The following is a 17,892-nucleotide window of genomic DNA, read 5'->3' on the forward strand; positions in this document are numbered from 1 at the left end:
CCTAAGAAAGAAAGAAAGGGTTATATGCTTCTTAAACTTATTTTATAACCTTTGGTAACCCTGATAAGACTCCTACAAGAAAAAAAAATTATAGGCCATTTGTGAACAGAACTTAAATATTCTAAGTAAAATATTGAAGTTATTTCTAATATTGCATCACAATATTTATATTCTCATATCCATGTTAGATTTGTTCTTGAAATACGATTAGATTAGAAAAATTTTATGTTATTCATCACATTTAGAGATTAAGGAAGAAACCCACATGACCATCTCAATCTGTATAGAAAATCTTTTCATGAAAATGAAAGTAGAAACCATTCATGATTTTTAAAGATATATTTAAAACACTGTTAGTAACCTCAAAGTAAAATGAATTTTCTTTAAGTAAGTTTTTATCAACATTTTTTCTACAAACATTATTCTTAATGGTTGGATATTACAAATATTTTCTTTAAATGTAAGGAAGATGGTATCTATCAATATCACATTCATGGTGGTTTTTTAATATCATTTTTAAAAAGACTTTATTTATTTTATTTGAGAAAGAGAAGGGCGGAAGAAGAGGGAAAATCTCAAGTGGACTCCCAGCTGAGCAGGGGTCCCAACGTGGGACTTGATCCCATGACCCTGAGCCAAAACCAAGAGTCAGATGCTTAACCAGCTAAGCCACACAGGCACCCCTAGGCAGTGTTTATCATAGATTCTAATAAAATAAGATAATAAGAAATAAGGGGTATGTGATTTTTAAAAGAAAATAAAACTTAATAGATCTCTGATAGTGGAATATGTAATAATTAACATTTGTCTTATTTTTACAGTGCAGTACTATACTGAATAAAACATGAGTAAGTTGGATTTATAAATATCATTTGGTTGATTGGTTTATAAGTATTTATTTGCAAATCTCAAAAATACATGAACAGGGGCGCCTGGGTGGCTCAGTGGGTTAAAGCCTCTGCCTTCGGCTCAGGTCATGATCCCAGGGTCCTGGGATGGAGCCCCACATCGGGCTCTCTTCTCAGCAGGGAGCCTGCTTCCTCCTCTCTCTCTCTCTCTGCCTGCCTCTCTGCCTACTTATGATCTCTATCTGTCAAATAAGTAAATAAAATCTTTTTTAAAAAAAAATACATGAACATAAAAAATTAAGTTACATAAGATACTTAGGGAATGATACATTATAAAACTGAAAATGAACTAAAGAAAATTATGTCTGTGATGGCCTATATATGGGTGACAATGATAAGAACTTGCATGCAAATGATACAAAGAAATAGCACCACAATATTTCCTTGAGTCATATATCATTGTAATTTGGGCATTAAAAATCGGTGAATAAGGGTGCCTGGGTGGCTCAGCCATTAAGCTGCTGCCTTTGGCTGGGGTCATGGGCCCGGGGTCCTGGGATTGAGCGCCACGTTGGGATCCCTGCTTGGCGGGAGGCCTGCTTCTCCCTCTCCCTCTCCCCCTGCTTGTGTTTCTACTCTCGCTGTATCTCTGTCAAATAAATAAACAAAAAAATCTTTCTTTAAAAAAAAAAAGGGTGAATATTAGTGAGGGGAAAGCAATAGGTTTTTAGCTGCATCTCCATGTTTTATATCTTAAAAAAAAGTTTCAAAGTACATATGACAAAATGTTAACATCTGTTACTTAGATCTGGTTGTCATTTTATATTATTTTCTATTCTTCTCTTTTTATGCTCAAAATAGTTCTTTTGAAGTTTTGTAAGTGAAGCGGGAGGTAAAAGAAGTGGAAGCACCAAGCATAGGCTTTTCAAGAAAATGAAAGGATAAAGAAGGAGGGAGCAAGAGCAAAATGGGAAACAGCCCACAGAATGGATTAGATGTGTGTTTGCTTTCGTGTTGCTCACGTACTGGGGGGAAATCCAATCAGGGCTCTGGAGGTGAAGATATATAGGAAAATAGTAAGGTTATATACAGATAGTAAGATGTACAATACAGATATTGTAAGATGTGAAATGATGATAAATATGGGGGGAAAGTAAGACATAAGGAAAAAGCAAGAGCTGTGAAGGCTGGCCAGAGGGATTAGTCTTTGGGGAAGAGGTGGGGCACTGTCATCGTGTCATTGATGGGAAAGAAATGGGAGTGCCCACGGAACCAAATGTTTTTATAAATATTTGGTCTGGAAGCCGGAGTAGTTCCTGCCAGAAGGCCCCACTTTTACTGCAGGAGTCCTGCCTCTGTCGAATGAGAAGAATGTGTGAGGTCTACATGAGCCTCGTGAGGAGGGGGGCTGCCTCACGAGCGCTGGAGGGAACACTCACTGGGGACAGGGCAGGGGTGCCAGCCAGTAGGTGTGGACCCAGCTGAGGCAGAAGATTCCAGAAGTTTATGCAGACTGCTGAAGCTTTATTCTTCATAAGCAAAAAATGATACTACAAAACAGCGAGGACCAAGAAAGAGGCTTTTAGGGACGATGGATTCGGAATCTTTGCCTCATTCTGATCTTACTAAGATTTTACCTCATTTTGATCTGCCTTCTGCTTATCACATTCGTACTTATTTTCCAGAGGTTTCGTTCAGAAGAGAAGAGAAAACCTGATTTTAGGGAGTGATTTAGGTACTTCATAGTTTACTTTGGTCACTTGTTTGACCAAGTGACTGTTTAAATGAGTAATTTTATTTCCTTTCAGCAAAATGGCAACTGTTTAAATGAGTAATTTTATTATAGTCTGCAGTGGGAATTGCAGAGAGAGACCTAAATGAAATAACGTCTCGTGGCAAAGGGGCCGATGGGGATCTTCCACACTTTACTGTCTTAATTTTAAGTCTTTGGTTCCTTCCTTAAACTATTGTGTTCTATTTGAACATCAACCTTCACCTCTGTCCAGATGCCAAGTTAGAACTTTTAGTATTATTTTTTTCCATGTTTACCCTTTCAAATAATCTTCATTCTTTTTTTTTTTTTTTTTAATTAAGAAAAAAAAGTTGTTTTGCTGAGCTTCGGTTCACCCTGTCAAGTGTCCATGGGAGTGGGTGTTTTTGTAATGTCACCGGTCACTGTTGCCGCTGTCCGAAGCAGAGCGAGCGCTCCCATCTTTTCACTCCTTCTTGGAGACCAGGTTTCTTTCTGGTACATTCCCCTTCAGCCCCAGGAACTTCTCTCATTTGGTATAGTGCACGTTGCCTGGCAGGGAACTTGTATTTTATCTGATGGCGTCTTTATTTTGCCTTCATTCTTGAAGATTTTCACCGAGTGTAAAATCGTGAGTTTAGTGAGTGCGTACTCAGTTATGTGTTCCCTTGTAAATTACGAGGCCTGTTTCATTGGCTGCTTCCGAGAACTTTAGGTTTCTGTGATGGCTTTAGAATAAATCCCTCTGACTAGGCTGAGCTACAATTTCCAGAATTCTCCTGCGGCATTCTTCCAGGATAGCTCAAGACCCTAGGCAGTGGTCAGGCCTGTTTCCGGCCCCCGTCAGCCTGGGTAGCTCTCCCCTCTGCCAGCGGCCTGTGTATTCAGCCGCATGATGCATGTTCCCAGCTTGTGAGGCAAAGCCACACCATCGAGGTCCGAGGCAGTAAGAAATGACATGGGCTTAGGTCTGTCCTGTGGGCTCCAGTTCATGCTTCTGGGTTTCACGTTGTTTTTCTCCCTGCTTTACAAACATCCTCCCCACCTCCCCCCAATGGACGCCAAGCTCCACATGTCCCTACTTGTGAAATTCTTTTCATTGTTAAAAATGAATTGAAAAGAAGAGGTACTCAATTCTACTCTAGAATTCAGAGTAGGGCCTCTGAATTCTATTAGATTACAACAAACAATATTGATTTTTTTTTTTTAAATTGGTGGGCAGTTTATCATGGCCGAACTCAAACAGCAACCTCTGTGCCCTCCCCAGTGAATGTAGTTTAAAATTTTAGGTCGGTTTATTTAGACTTCCCTAGGGAGCTTGGAATCTGCCCTGCGCAAGCATGGTTCAGGAGTCAGCCAGAGATGTGGGCAGACTGTATTCAGAACGTGGGGTTCCCCCTCTTCTTCCTACTTCAAGCTGCTGTGCTTATCCCAGAGCCTGGCCTCTGGTTCTTCATGATGTAAGACTGTGGATTTCTCATCCAAAAAAAATTTTTTTAATATTTTATTTATTTATTTAACAGAGAGAGAGAGAGAGAGAGAGAGATCACAAGCAGAGAGAAAGGCGGGGGGGGGGGGAAGCAGGCTCCCCACTGAGCAGAGAGCCCGATGCGGGGCTGGATCCCAGGACCCTGAGAAAATGACCTGAGCCAAAGGCAGAGGCTAAACCCACTGAGCCACCCAGGTGCCCCTCTCATCCAAATTTTAACCCTGCATGGTAGAGACTGGAGTTAGGAGCCACAAATGTGGGGAATTCATCCAGTTCCAGTCTCTTCTTCCTAGTGTCCAACTCCCTTCTGGTATAAAGCTGTTTCTAGTTGCTTCCCAGAATCTTTGGATTTTTTTCCAGTGTTTATAATTATCTACAGGAGGGTTGATCCAAAAGGAGCTTCTTGGCCATTAACAGAAGCAAAAATTAGTATCTATTTTTAATTATTCATTATTGCATGTCAAACATAGCCTTGCTTCTAGTGACAAAGGAACATTTTTTATTCCTGCAAAGAAGTATCCCGCAAATTCACATTTGTGCAGCATTCCAAAGAGTCTGTGTAGATAGAAGAGCTTATTTGAATTCTGCAAATTAGCAGTGAATGTATGGTTAGTTCTGTGCACCTCCAGGAGATGACTCCAGGCTCTTCCCTTCTCTGCTTGGCCCAGCTCTTACTAACAAACTGAGACTCTCCTAGAAAATGTGTAATTTGCATTGCCTTTTGAGTAGACTTCAGCAAGACCAAAGGACCTCATATGAATATTTTATAGTGTTTACCTACCATTTGCTGTTCATCTACTTTGTACCAAGTGTTAGGAGCGTGCTGAACACCTAAAGGGAAGATCCCTGTCCTCAAGTTGCTCACAGTTGGCAGAGGAGACACAAATAAGCAGACTATTTGCATTTTTATGCAACCTCATGGTTGAATTATCCCCTTGGGGACAGAGTGAGTCTTCAGACCACACAGCTGCTGCCTAGGTCTCCAGGACACATTCCTTCTTTCTGGAACTCTCTTCCTAGCCCCGGGCTTCATGGGTGGACACAGATGCAAGTCTGTGAGTGTATAATAGATGCCTTTTATCAAAAATCATATGTTTTAATAGAAAATACACGCAGCGTATGTTATACCACCCAGTGATGGCACCACCACTCAGACTAGATGCTGGGAGCCTGATTCTTTTTTTCTTTTTCTTTTCATTTTATCTTTTGGGGGGAGCCTGATTCTGTTACCAACAGGAACAATCAGCTGTTAATTGACAGTTCTGTTGTAACCATTGAGATGGGGCTATGAGAATGATGACTCTGAATTTAAAAAAAAAAAAAAAAAATCTAGGATGAAACCTGAGCAGGATCCCAGGCAAATTCTTCTAAGCTTGTTTCATTTCCAGTACTCTACCACCTCCCAGGACTATTTGGAGAATTAGAGACGGTGTGTGAAGTGCCTGGCACTTAGTAGATTCTCAGTAAGTGAAAATACAGTTATTACTAACATTTTCAATAAAGTGTTTCAGAGCGTATGCAAGGTGTTTCCACATACATGTGCTTACCTAGCTCTGAAAACAGCCCTGGAATATAGGAAGTGTTTCTTCCACCAAATGAATGAAGATTCAATAATAAAATAGCACTGGGGCATTAGGTGGCTCAGTCGGTTAAGAGTCTGCTTTTGGGTCATGTCTTGATGGAATCATGCCCCAGGAGGGCTCCCTGCTCACCAGGGAGCCTGCTTCTCCAACCTCTGCCTTTGCCCCTCCCCCATCTTGTGCTGTCTCTCTCTCATGCAAATAAAAATCTTTTGTAAAAAAGTAACTAGAATTTTATCTGTATTATGCTTTTGGATAACTGACTAGTATGAAAACTTGGGGCCTCCATTTTTTTCATTTTAAAATAAGGGGATTGGATTAGATCTACAAGATTCTTTTCAATGCAAATATTTTATAATTCAGTTAAAAATGCGATGAAAAGAAGAGGTACTCAAACACCTACTCTTTGTTCTTCATAAGGAGTTGAGTATGTTGGATCACTTAAGCCCTCTTGAACTGAGAGGTGCCAGCTAACAGGTAGTGCTGCTTGTTCTAGCTTCCCATCTTCCGATTCTCTGGCTGGCTGGCCCATGTATGCATGCAGGAGTCCCTGGATGTATAGTCCATTTAGGGAAAATGCTTGTGCATTTAGAACCTTTTGTGCCTCTTCTCCCTACTTTTACCCTTGTTGGGGGCCTGCACAACTGAGCTCCCGCCTTTGGGATTCTTCACCTGATTCTGGTTAGTTTCTGTAGATCCATGAACTAACACAGTGTATTCTGTAGATCCATGAACAACCCAGATTCTTCCTGGCAGGAGCTCCCTCTCCTCTCACAGAAATTGCTCTCTGCTTCTCTGCCCTCAAATTGAACCCCCACATTCTCCTGCTCTGCTTTTAAAATCCTCTACTTTCCTTCTTCCCTTCCCATCAAAATCTTATCCCCAAACCCAGAGGCTCTTGGATCACTGGATCCTCTGTAGGGGTTGGTCTGGTGTGATAATGAGAGAGTGGCTGTCTTGGTGGGAAGGTGGGCATGGGGATAGGATCTTGGTCATCTTCATGGAAATATAATATGGATTTCTCTGTAAAAGTAAAAATCTTGGTTGGGAGCATTATTATTAATACCCATCTTTTTCTGTATTGGAGGTTTAATAGACTTTAATGTGACTCCCTGGGATCCTACCCACATTTTGTAAGGTTTTTGTTTGGTTGATTTGGTTTTTATCTGTTGAAATAGGTCCCAAGTTTTCTTCATCTTATACCATTTCTCCCCGATTTACATACTCCTTTAACTTTTGCCCATGTTCATGAACATTTGTAAACAGAGATAGTGATCAGTGGCTGCCACATTGCTGATGGGGGGCTGGGCCAGTGCGGTCAGCTGGAGGGGGATGAAGAGGGGACTGTTCCAGCAAGTTCTTGGTGAAATCCTGGGGTCTATAATGGATGCAGCTTGCCCATCTTCACCTCCATAGCAGCAAAGTCTTTTTACTACCATCCCCTGCCTTTCAGAGAGGGCTCTGTTTCACTAACGAAAGTTGTTTTACCTCCATAAGCAACTATTCTCCAAGTGTAACTGAGTCTTCCAGTGATGTAACATGCCTGTGAATATTTGTGAGTAGCATCACCTGTCCACAGACCCACAGCCAGTGGAATGTTTATGAAGCTCTTTTTTTAAATGAGGAAATTGATCAAGGAAAAGAAAGTATGAGTTCACATTTCTGGGGATCACTTTCTGAGCAGTGCAGACCATGCATACTGTATGTTAAAAAGCCCTTCTAAGTTCCATCAGGGAAAACAGATGTATTAATTAAACAGTTAATGTTTGTTATAGCTGAAATACTCACTTTGCTGCACTCAAGTTATGATATAATATTTGTATATTAGCGTGATATATACCTTGGGAACCTTGTGCATTTTTTTAACAGGATCAAGGTCAACATTATGGACGTGAATTACTATTGTGTGGTTTTGTGAAAATGAAGGATAGGTATTTGAGTTTCTGGTCACCTGTCAAGAAATCTTAATTGGTATTATAAATCTTAACAGATAATACAATTAAGCAATGTTTGCTATAGGTTTATTAGTTTTGCTAGAAATAAATCTTCTTTCTATATTCCCATTTTTCATATATGTGTGTGTGTGTGTGTGTGTGTGTACATAATATATATACACACAAAGCATAAAACCAGTTTTTCAGGAGGGGCACCTGGGTGGCTTAGTCAGTTGAGCATCTGACTCTTGATTTCAGCCCAGGTCATGGTTTCGGGATTGTGAGATCGAGTCCCACTTGCCAGGCTCTGTGCTGGGCGTGGAGCCTGCTTGAGGTTCTCTCCCCCTCTTCTGCTATAACCCCACCTCCCACTTGTGTGGTCTCTCTCTCTCAAAAACCACAAAAAACAAAAACAGTTTTTCAGGAGAACAGAGATTAAATAAGCTAGAATCCCTACCTAAGCTTAGTTACTCTCTTGAATGGTTTTAAAGAAGTAGAATTACAGCATTAGATTATCGTCTGTGGTAAATCTAAGCCTTGATTAGTGGTGGCAGTTTTTATTGCCAGTGTCTGTGTTCCCAGGCTTTTTGATCCCTATCAGAGTGGTGGACATAGTATTCAAATAGGGTAACGGTTGAGGTTCTATAGTCACTCTCTGTATGAGCTTTCCCTGCAGTTTCCCAGCTCTGCTGTCTATTTCTAGAGCGCCAACACTGAAAACAGAAGAAAGAACATAGAGACCGGGAGGTAGCAACTGATTTGTTGCTGAGGAAGGTCGGGGAGACTGACCCTCAGCGGCCTTGGCATCCATACTCCCCTGCTGTCCCTCCAGCCACATACCCGGAGTAGGGACTGCAACTTACTCTAACAAGTTCAGGGGCGTGTTTTCTGTTCTTTCACTTACAGGAAAGAAACATAGTGCTTTAGAAAGATAGCAAATGATAGAGTGACTTGGTACCATGTAAAATGTGGGAGAGGGTGAGTGTGGAAGGATTTCGGGGGCTGCCATCTTGCCACCACCCTGTGGTCTTGTGGCTGCACAAGGAAACACAGCTCTGATAATGCCTTGTTGGTGAATTGGAAGCACAGCCCTCAAGCCAGCACTGTGATCTTCCTGTTTACATCATCCGGAGCGACGTTTCCTGAAAACCAGTGAGCTTTCAAAGACAGATACTTTGGAGGTTTAAAGCATCTGTTGGGAAAATATTTCAGATTTGCAGTTAATGACATTCTTTGAGTTAACATCTAAAGGTAGCTAAGATTTATACTTGTGTGCTTCTGCCTCAGCCAGTACGTCTGCATTCCTCAACAAGAGTCTGCAGTGTGTCAGTTGATACAGGAGTGTTTTGAGATATGTGTCCAGAGCAGGGGAGGGAAAATTAAGATGATACTGGTTTAAAGGCAAAATAGAAAATTAATGTGTTAGTCTGCTAGGGCTGCCATAACCGAGTACCACAACCTGGGTGACTTAACAGAAATTTGTTTTCCCATGGTTCTGGGAGCTGGATGTTCAAGATCAAGATACTGGCAGGGTTGGTTTTTTCTTTTTCTTTTTTTTTTTTTTTAAGATTTTATTTATTTATTTGACAGAGATCACAAGCAGGCAGAGAAGCAGGCAGAGAGAGAGAGAGGGAAGCAGGCTCCCCGCTGAGCAGAGAGCCCGATGCGGGGCTCGATCCCAGGACCCTGAGATCATGACCTGAGCCGAAGGCAGAGGCTTTAACCCACTGAGCCACCCAGGCACCCCAGGGTTGGTTTTTTCTGAAGCCTCTTTCCTTGGCTTGTAGACGGATGCCTTATCTGTTCCTCCTCACACGATCTTTCCTCCATGTGTGTGCATCTGGAATCCCTCTGTGTCCACATTTCCTCTTCTTACAAGGACATCTGTTAGGTTGGACTAAGGCCCGCACGAACACTTCATTCTAATGTAATCACCTCTTTGAGGACCCTGTCTCCAGTACAGTCCCTGGGGGTTAGGACTCCCAACATACGAATTGGGAGGAAGGGGCACAATGCAGCCCATAAGAATGAAATATTTGAAATGTGACCAGTTGTTTAAAGTGAATATATACTCTGGGAGTCAGAGGAAACCCGCAGCTGGGCATACCTAGGATGTGTGTGGTAGCACCTCTGTTGGGGTCTGTGGCCCTTCTTTGCACATTTTCTCTCACACCTTTCCCCGTGTACAGAAATTGGGTTCTTGCTTTCCTGTGTGGATGTTCATACTTGACTGTGTTGTGTTCTGCTTCTGTGTGTGAATTGAAGGGAGGAAATATGCCCCCAACATGCATGCCTTGACTATGACTAATATCTGGAGAAGCAGTCAAAAGCAAAAAGCATTTTGATGCTGTCTTTGCAGGCACCACAGTAGGGAGAGCTTGGGATCCGGAGAGAGGGGGTTTGCTGCTTCCGTTGCTACTTGTATCATCTTCAGCAAGTCATTTTACCAGCTTTAGCTTCAGTCTCCTCATTTTAGACTACGTGCTCTCTGACATCTCACTTGAGCACCAAGATTGAATAATGATTCATTTATTCATGCCACTAAGTGGCAGGCACTGTTTTAGGAATCAGGGGTATAGTGTTGATGCAAAATAAAGTCCCAGGTGAGACAAGTGTGAAGCTTGTTTCATCTCAACCATATCAGTAACCACACTGAGAGCAAATGATCTAAATACCGCCCTTAAAAGAGATTGTCAGATCAGAGGTGCCTGGGTGGCTCAGTTGGTTGGGCCTCTGACTCTTGATTTCACCTTAGGTCATAATCTCTGGGTCACGGGATCAAGCCCTGCATTAAGCGCCATGCTTGCTTGAGAGTCTCTCTTTCTTCCCTTCTCCTTGCTCACACTATCACTTTCCCAATAAATAAATAAAATCTTAAAAAAAATAAAAATAAAAGATGGCCAGATTGAAAAAAAGCAAGAATCACCTATATGCTGCCTATAAGAAACCCACTTTAAATGCAAATTATAAGTAGATAAAAATAAAAGGATGGAAAAATGATATACCATGCTCACACTATTTCAAAAGAACACTAGAGTGGCTGGCTGTATTAGTATCATATGAAGATTTCAAAGCAAGTAATAGCACCAGGGTTAGTAAGGCAGATCATTTCATAATAGTAAAGGCATCAATTCATCAAGAGGATGTAAAAATCTTATTTTTGCATCTAATAACAAATCTTAAAGTACATAAGACAAAAACTAATAAGACCGCAAGAAAAAAGACAAATACACATTATAGTTTGACATAGCAATACCTATCTCTAAATAATTGATAGAAGAACCAGAGAGAAAGTCAGTAAGGTTATAGAAGACACTAGCAATACCATCAACCAGTTCAATCTAATTGACATTTATAGAAATCACCCGACAACAGAAGAACATTTCTTCTTCTCGAGATCACACAGAACATTTGCCCCGATATACCATATTTTGAGCAAAACAACTCTATAGATTTTAAAGGCTTCAAATAATTTGAGGCATGGTCTCTTTGAAATGGGAATAAAATTGGAAATCAAAATAAAGATATATGGAAAATTCTCAAGTATGTGGAAACTAAGTGCACTTTCAAATAATCGATGGGTTAAAAAAGAAGGGAAAGTAGTATTTTGAACTGACTAAAAATGAAAACAAAACATGTTTTGCTGTGGGCTACAGCTAATATCTCAAGGAGTAGTACTAAAGAATGATATTCAGAAAGAAGAAAGGTCTGAGATCAATGTCCTTATGTTCCATTTTGAGAAACTAGAAAAAGAATGAATTAAACTCAATGTAAGCAGAAGAAAGGAATTAAGGAAGATGGGGGCAGCAGTTGGTGAAATAAAAAACAAAAAAAAATAGAGAAAATTGATGAAAGGAAAGGTGGTTCTTTGAGAAGATTAACAAATTGATAAATTTCTAACCAAAGTGAAGAGAAAAGAAGATAAGTTATTAATACCATGAATGAGAGGGGTGACTTTGCTACAGATTTTATGGGTATTAAATGGATAATAGGAAATAGCATGATAATCTTCATGTCCATAAACTCAACAATTTTACTGAAATGGACAAATCCCTTGAAAGATGCAAATTACCATGAAGAAATAGATATCATGGATAGCCTGGTATGTGTTAAAGAAATTATATTTGTAGTTAAAAAAATACTTCTCGCAAAGAACACTCCCAACCCATATGCCTTCACCAATAAATTCCCAAACATTTAAGTGAGGAATAGTATCAGTTCTACACAGATTCCTCCAGAGAACTGAAGAAAAAGGCAGTATTTCCCAGTTCATTCTATGAGGCTAGCTTAACCTGATACCAAAAGCAGGCAAAGATAATACAAGAAAAGAAAATTATAGACCAATTTCCTTAATTAATATATGTGTAAAAATACTCCCCATAATTTTATCAAATCAAATGCAACAAAAAATACAAGAATAGCACATCATTACCAAGTGGGGTTTATTCTAGAAATACAAAGTTGGTTTAATATTTAAAAATCAATCATAATTTACCATATTGATAATAACTAAGAAAGAAATACACATGGTTATTTCATTGGATGCAGAAAGAAAAAAGCATTCAAGAAAATCCAACATCCATCTGATTTAAATAAAGAGCAGACTAAAATACTCCCAGTAATCTACAAATGAGAAACTTCGCCACTCCTGATAAAGGACATCTAGGGAAAACTTACCGCTAATATCCTAATGGAGACAGTCTGAGTGATTTTACAAGGTGAAGATGTTCACTCTGTTCAACATTATACTGGAGGTTCTGGCCAGTGCAGTAAGGCAAGAAAAAGAAATTAAATGCATTCAGACTGTAAAGAAAGAAGTAAATGTGTCTTATTCATGGACAATATGATTACCTACATAGAAAATCAGCTGGAATCTACAAACAAAAACTATAAATGTTTAACCCATTATTTATTTGATACAAAGTAAATACACAAAAGATTGCATGATATAAAAATAAATGGAGACTAAAATAAGAATATTACTTATCATAACAACAGAAGTATGAAGTACTTAGGGATACTTTTTTTTAAGATTTTTTATTTATTTATTTGACAGATGGAGATCACAAGTAGGCAGAGAAGCAGGCAAAGAGAGAGGAGGAAGTAGGTTCCCCGCTGAGCAGAGAGCCCGACACAGGGCTTCATCCCAGGATCCTGGGATCATGACCTGAGCCGAAGGCAGAGGCTTTAACCTACTGAGCCACCCAAGTGCCCCTTAGAGATACTTTTGACAAAAGATGTGAAAGCCCTTCATGCTGTAAATTAAAAAATACTGTAGAGAAATTAAAGACAACCTCAAGCAATGGAGAGGTCTAATATGTTCATGATTTAGAAGACTCAATATTTTTAGGATGATATTTCTCTCAAAATGGATACATAAATTCAACACAATCCTAATCAAGATTAGCCTAGCTGGCTATTTTGTAGAAATTGTTAGGTTGATTCTAGAATTCATATGGAATGCTAAGGACTTAGGATAGCCAAAACACCTTTGACAGAAAATAAAGTTGGAGAGCCTACACTACTACAACTTCAAGACTTAGTTAAGTTACAGTAATCAGGACAGTTTGTTATAGACAGATAACATCTTTTTTTTAAAAGATTTAGTTAATTTAGAGAGTATGTGTTAGTGGAGGAGGGGCAAAGGCAGAGTGAGAATCTCAAGCAGACTGCCTGCTGAGTGCAGAGCCCTATGTAGGGCTCAGTCCCAGGACCCTGAGATCATGAACTGAGCCAAAATCAAGAACTGGACACTTAACAGACTGAGTCAGTCTCCCAGGCGCCCCTGCACAGGTAACATTTTTTATTTGCCCATAGAGAACCTAGAAATCTAGACCCACACGTATATGGTTAAGCAACTTAAAATAGATGTGCAAAGATAGTTCAGTTCAAATTCTGATGAAACAATTGGACATCCATATTTTGTTTAAAAATTGCAGCACATACAAAATTAACTCAAAACATAGTCCTAAGTGTAGAGCTTTCTAGAAGAGGACACAGGAGAAAATCTTTGTGGTGGTAAGTTATGCAGATTCCAATGATGAGAGCAGTGCGTGACCCATAAAGAAAAATTGATAAATCAGATGATAGCGTAATTAGGTATGTGTGTTCTTTAGAAGGCCCTGTTAAGAAATGAAAGGAAAAGTCACGAACGGGAAGAACAGTTACAAATCACAGATCTGATTAAAGACCTGCAGGCAGATTATGTAAAGAACTCTCAAAACTCGTGGACCAGAAAGGGGCGGGGCAAATGGTTGAACAGACCCTTCCCCAAAGAGCTCGTAAACTCACCAGAAATATAAATTAAACCCACAGCGAAACACCACCACACACTGGAATATCTGCTGTTGAAAAGACCCACCAAACCCGTGCGGGCAAGAACCGGGAGCGACTGGAACTGTCGTACGTGGGGAGTAGTCATGTAAAATGAAGCGACTGCCTTGGGACAGTCTGGCAGGTTCTTGAAGTTAAGTGTACGTCTAGCGTACGACCCAGCCATTCAGGTCTTCGGTATTTGTCCAAAATAAATAAAATCTCCTCTCTCAACAAGACAAGGACCCCCAGGAGTCCGAGCAGATTTGCAATAGCCGCAAACCAGAAGCAACCCCGGTCCGATGACAGGTCACGGACAGACGGGTGCGGGCACACCTGTGTGGAGTGTTACCCAGCAGCATGGGGGGGGGGGGTGGCTGGTGACGCGGGAAGTGACAGGGATGGTCGTCAAAATAATCATGCTAAATGCCAAAAAGTCAGACAAAGGATACATGCTATAGGGCTCTGTTTACATAAAAGCCCGGAAGATACAAACAAAGGCATCGTGGCAGAAAGCACGCCGGTGGTTGCCTGCCAGGGCGGAGGAGGGAGCACGGCTCCCAACAGGCTCCTGAGGAAACAGACCCTTCACCATCTTGATTTGGGTGACGGTTTCATGGTTCCGTATGTAAGTCAAAGCCCGTCAAACTGTAACACGGACGGCTTATTGCCTGTCAGTCGTACCTCAATAATGAACTGTCTTAAACATCCTCGCCGTCACGGAGCTGACGTGTCGTTAGGAGAAGGTGTCATGGCGGCGGCCGGAGACGGACGCACGTGTATCTTGCGCACGTGCGCGCGCATGCGTAGCTGCGTAGAGTCAGCTGTTGAGAGGCGTGTGAAGCAGGAGAAAGCCGCGTGACGAGAAGAGGCGGCGAGGGGGGCGGCCAGAAGCCTTCCGAGCGGAGGCTGGCTCAGGCACCTTTGGAGGCTCTTTTAAGACCTGTCCATTTCGGAGGAGTTTCAAGGGGCCGCGCTGGCGCTCACCTGAGAGGAGAGCAGCTTTCCCGGACCGCGCAGGCAGGGGGCCGTCCTTGCCTCAGAAGGCAGCAGCTGGGAAGGGTGGGCAGAGGTGAGCGCGCCCCGAAGCCCACTTCCGCCAAAAAGCCTTTCTTTGTGGTGAAGTTTTGATGGGAAGGATGAGGAACAACCGGAGGCATTTGTAGACTGGTGACCCCAACCCGCGTCGCAGCCTCCAGTCTCCTGCAGGCAGAGGCCGTGACCCCCGGTTTCCAAAGAGTTTGGAAAGGGCCGGTTGTCCGGTCCTGGTGACCTTTGTTGTGGGGCTGTGCGGTGCCCCGGAAAGGTGCCCCGGCCCTCGCGTCTGCGTGGAGGAGGGAGCTCTCCGGCCGCGGAGCGAGTGTCGGCACCGCCCGGGCAGCGTCCCAGAGCAGGGCCCACCCGACCGAGGAGCTCGGCCCCGCGGAGGTTGGGGGTGCGGGAGGAGAGCCACCCGCCACCCCGTCTGCAGGGGCGCCTGAACTAGGGCCCTCCCCAGAAACGTGCCTGCTCATAACGGAGGCGTTAGACTAGCTGCGTCCTGGGACAGACAGACAGAATGGTAGGAAGCAAAGGGATTAAAAATGCTCTGTTGGTGGGGCACCTGGGTGGCTCAGGCGGTTAAGCGGCTGCCTTCGGCTCCGGTCATGATCTCGGGATCCTGGGATCATGGGATCGAGACCCGCGTGGGGCTTCCTGCTCAGCGGGGAGTCTGCTCGCTCCCCCTCCGCCTGCCTGTGCGCATGCTCGCACGCTCAGTCACTGTCAAATAAAATTTTTTAAAATGCTATTACATGTGGCATAAACAGAAGTGTGGGGTCCTTTATTCCAAAAACATGCTTTTCATTTTGCTCACCCCCTGGTTTTTGAAAACTGCCTAGAGAGTAATGTAAAGATTTTTGCCTTATGATTTAACATGAATTTTGTGACGAGTGGAAAAACGCATTGAGCTAAAGCCTGTTGTGTGTTTCTGATTGTTCCTGTGAAATTTTTATAAAACATACTTGATTTCTGTCACTCATCTCTCTGTATTTCTGTCCACTTGGGAATTTTCTCCTAAAAGCAGCATCTCCTGTTGTGCAGGGTACCCATGAGAGTGGGTACTGAGACTCCAGGTCCTGGGACAGGGCCCATCGTGTTCTCCTGTGAGGCTGGAGCCATGAGGAGCAGGAGTCCCATCCCGGCTCCTGGCTTCTGCTCATCCTTGCCAGCAGAGGTCCCAGAGGCTCCGGCTTCTGGGACTTTCAGCAGCCCCAGACTTGCCCTGCACTGTGCCTGCTGCATCTCTGAGGCATTCAGCCCCGTCAGTCGTAGAGCAGTCCCTCTCTCTTTTGGGTCCCGGTCCCCTCTCGGAATCGGAAGCAACCAAGGGGCGAAACATTCACATGTAACTTCAGGGGCTCCCTAGACCCCTGACCCAGAGCAGGGGCAGGCGTTCATGCCCATCTCAAGTAAGCGGATGTATTTCTTTGCCAAGGATAGGGGCAGCACTCTGTGGCCTGGGGAGTAACGGTATCAAGTTGTATTCTTACTAATAAGCTGTTGGACAGTGCAAGGAAGAGACTAGGACACAAGTCGTGTTTTCATGGCTCCGGGGAGGGCCTGCATTTTGTCACCAGGGTTTGCATCCATATGGTTTGTGTATATGTTTGTGATGGGTGGGGAAATTAGGACTTTTCAGTATCCTCTTTGCACCATACTCTCTGGTTCTCGTTTGTTCTGTTTCACATAATCGGCAAATTTTACACATAACAACCAAGTACCTCCTGTTCTGCGCTCAGACTGTTGACTGGGAAGCCAAACGCCACATCTCCCATATGCAGTGACTCAGTGGTCTGGGTTTTTGACACTGTTTCGTTAATTATTTGCTCTTTAATTTTATCCTAGAAATGAATTTTCCTAAACTGGAGTCTGTTAACAGTACGCTTTTTCTTTCTTCTTGCAGCTTGTACCTCCTTTTAAGCCTCAAGTAACATCTGAGACAGATACCAGATATTTTGATGAAGAATTTACAGCTCAGACTATTACAATAACGCCACCTGAAAAATGTAAGTACATCTGACATGCACTTGATGACATTGTAATATGATGGAAAACAGCAGCCACTCTGTTGAGTGGATATTTTCAAGATCGAATTCCACAGTGACTTATTTCATTTCATCCCACTTAAGAATATGAAGTTCCATGTGGAAGTATCAAAGACAGGTAGCTGAGAGAAAAGTTTTGGGGAGTTGGAAAAATTTTTTAAAGAAAAACTGTAGCCTGAGAATTATAGACTAACCTGTAGACAACCTCACCTTTCCTTGCTATTCTAATACTTTCTTTTGCCATCAGCTGGAAGGACTCTGAAAGTGACCCTTCCCTGTTTGCCTGACCATGGACGGACTCACATGCCCCCTGCAGAATCATGCTTGTCCTGGTCTCCTTCCGACTTAATAGTTTTTAATTCACTTTAAATTGAATCACCTTTTTTTGTAATTTAGCTTTGTCTTAATAGTATTTGTGAAGACATAACTTAGCGTGCTAGTAACTTTTTGATACATAAAATTAAATTACATGTCTATTAACACAGTACATTCAAGTACCACTTAATATTGTTCCACGTATGCTAGTATGTGTGCACGGTTAAATAAATAGCCTAAATAACTGGGCTTTAAAGGAAGGAAAGGTATCAGATGTAACTTATAAACACTCTTGTGCCAACAGAGGACTCTGTACCTGTCATTATGAGCTTAGCAATGAGGATAGAATTGAGTTTCAGAGACATGGAAAGCCAAAGATTTCTTCAAGTCACACATCTTTTGGCTCATGATCCTGTTGTGTTCTTTTTTTTTTCCCTTTTCTTTCCTTTAGATCCCTTCCTACTTCTCTCCTCTCTTGTTTGTGAAAGGCAGGGTAGCTGGAGGTGCTGTTACAAAACCAGTAGCCACGAGAGGGAAGGCTCCAATCACGGATGCGGTCGATCACCTGATTGTCCGCT

The 17,892-nt window shown here is 42.3% G+C and overlaps 1 protein-coding gene across 1 annotated transcript in view; it reads left to right on the forward strand.

Annotated features, from left to right (window-relative positions):
- The window catches only part of AKT3 (AKT serine/threonine kinase 3), a 291,626-nt gene that overhangs the window by 265,003 nt on the left and 8,731 nt on the right, over nt 1–17,892 (forward strand). The window contains exon 12 of the mRNA XM_080824939.1: nt 16,858–16,960. Within this exon, the coding sequence (XP_080681065.1) occupies nt 16,858–16,960 (103 nt within the window). The remainder of the gene's footprint in view (nt 1–16,857; nt 16,961–17,892) is intronic.

Source organism: Martes martes, assembly GCF_963455335.1.
Source record: "Martes martes genome assembly, chromosome: 15".
Lineage (NCBI taxonomy): Eukaryota > Metazoa > Chordata > Mammalia > Carnivora > Mustelidae > Martes > Martes martes.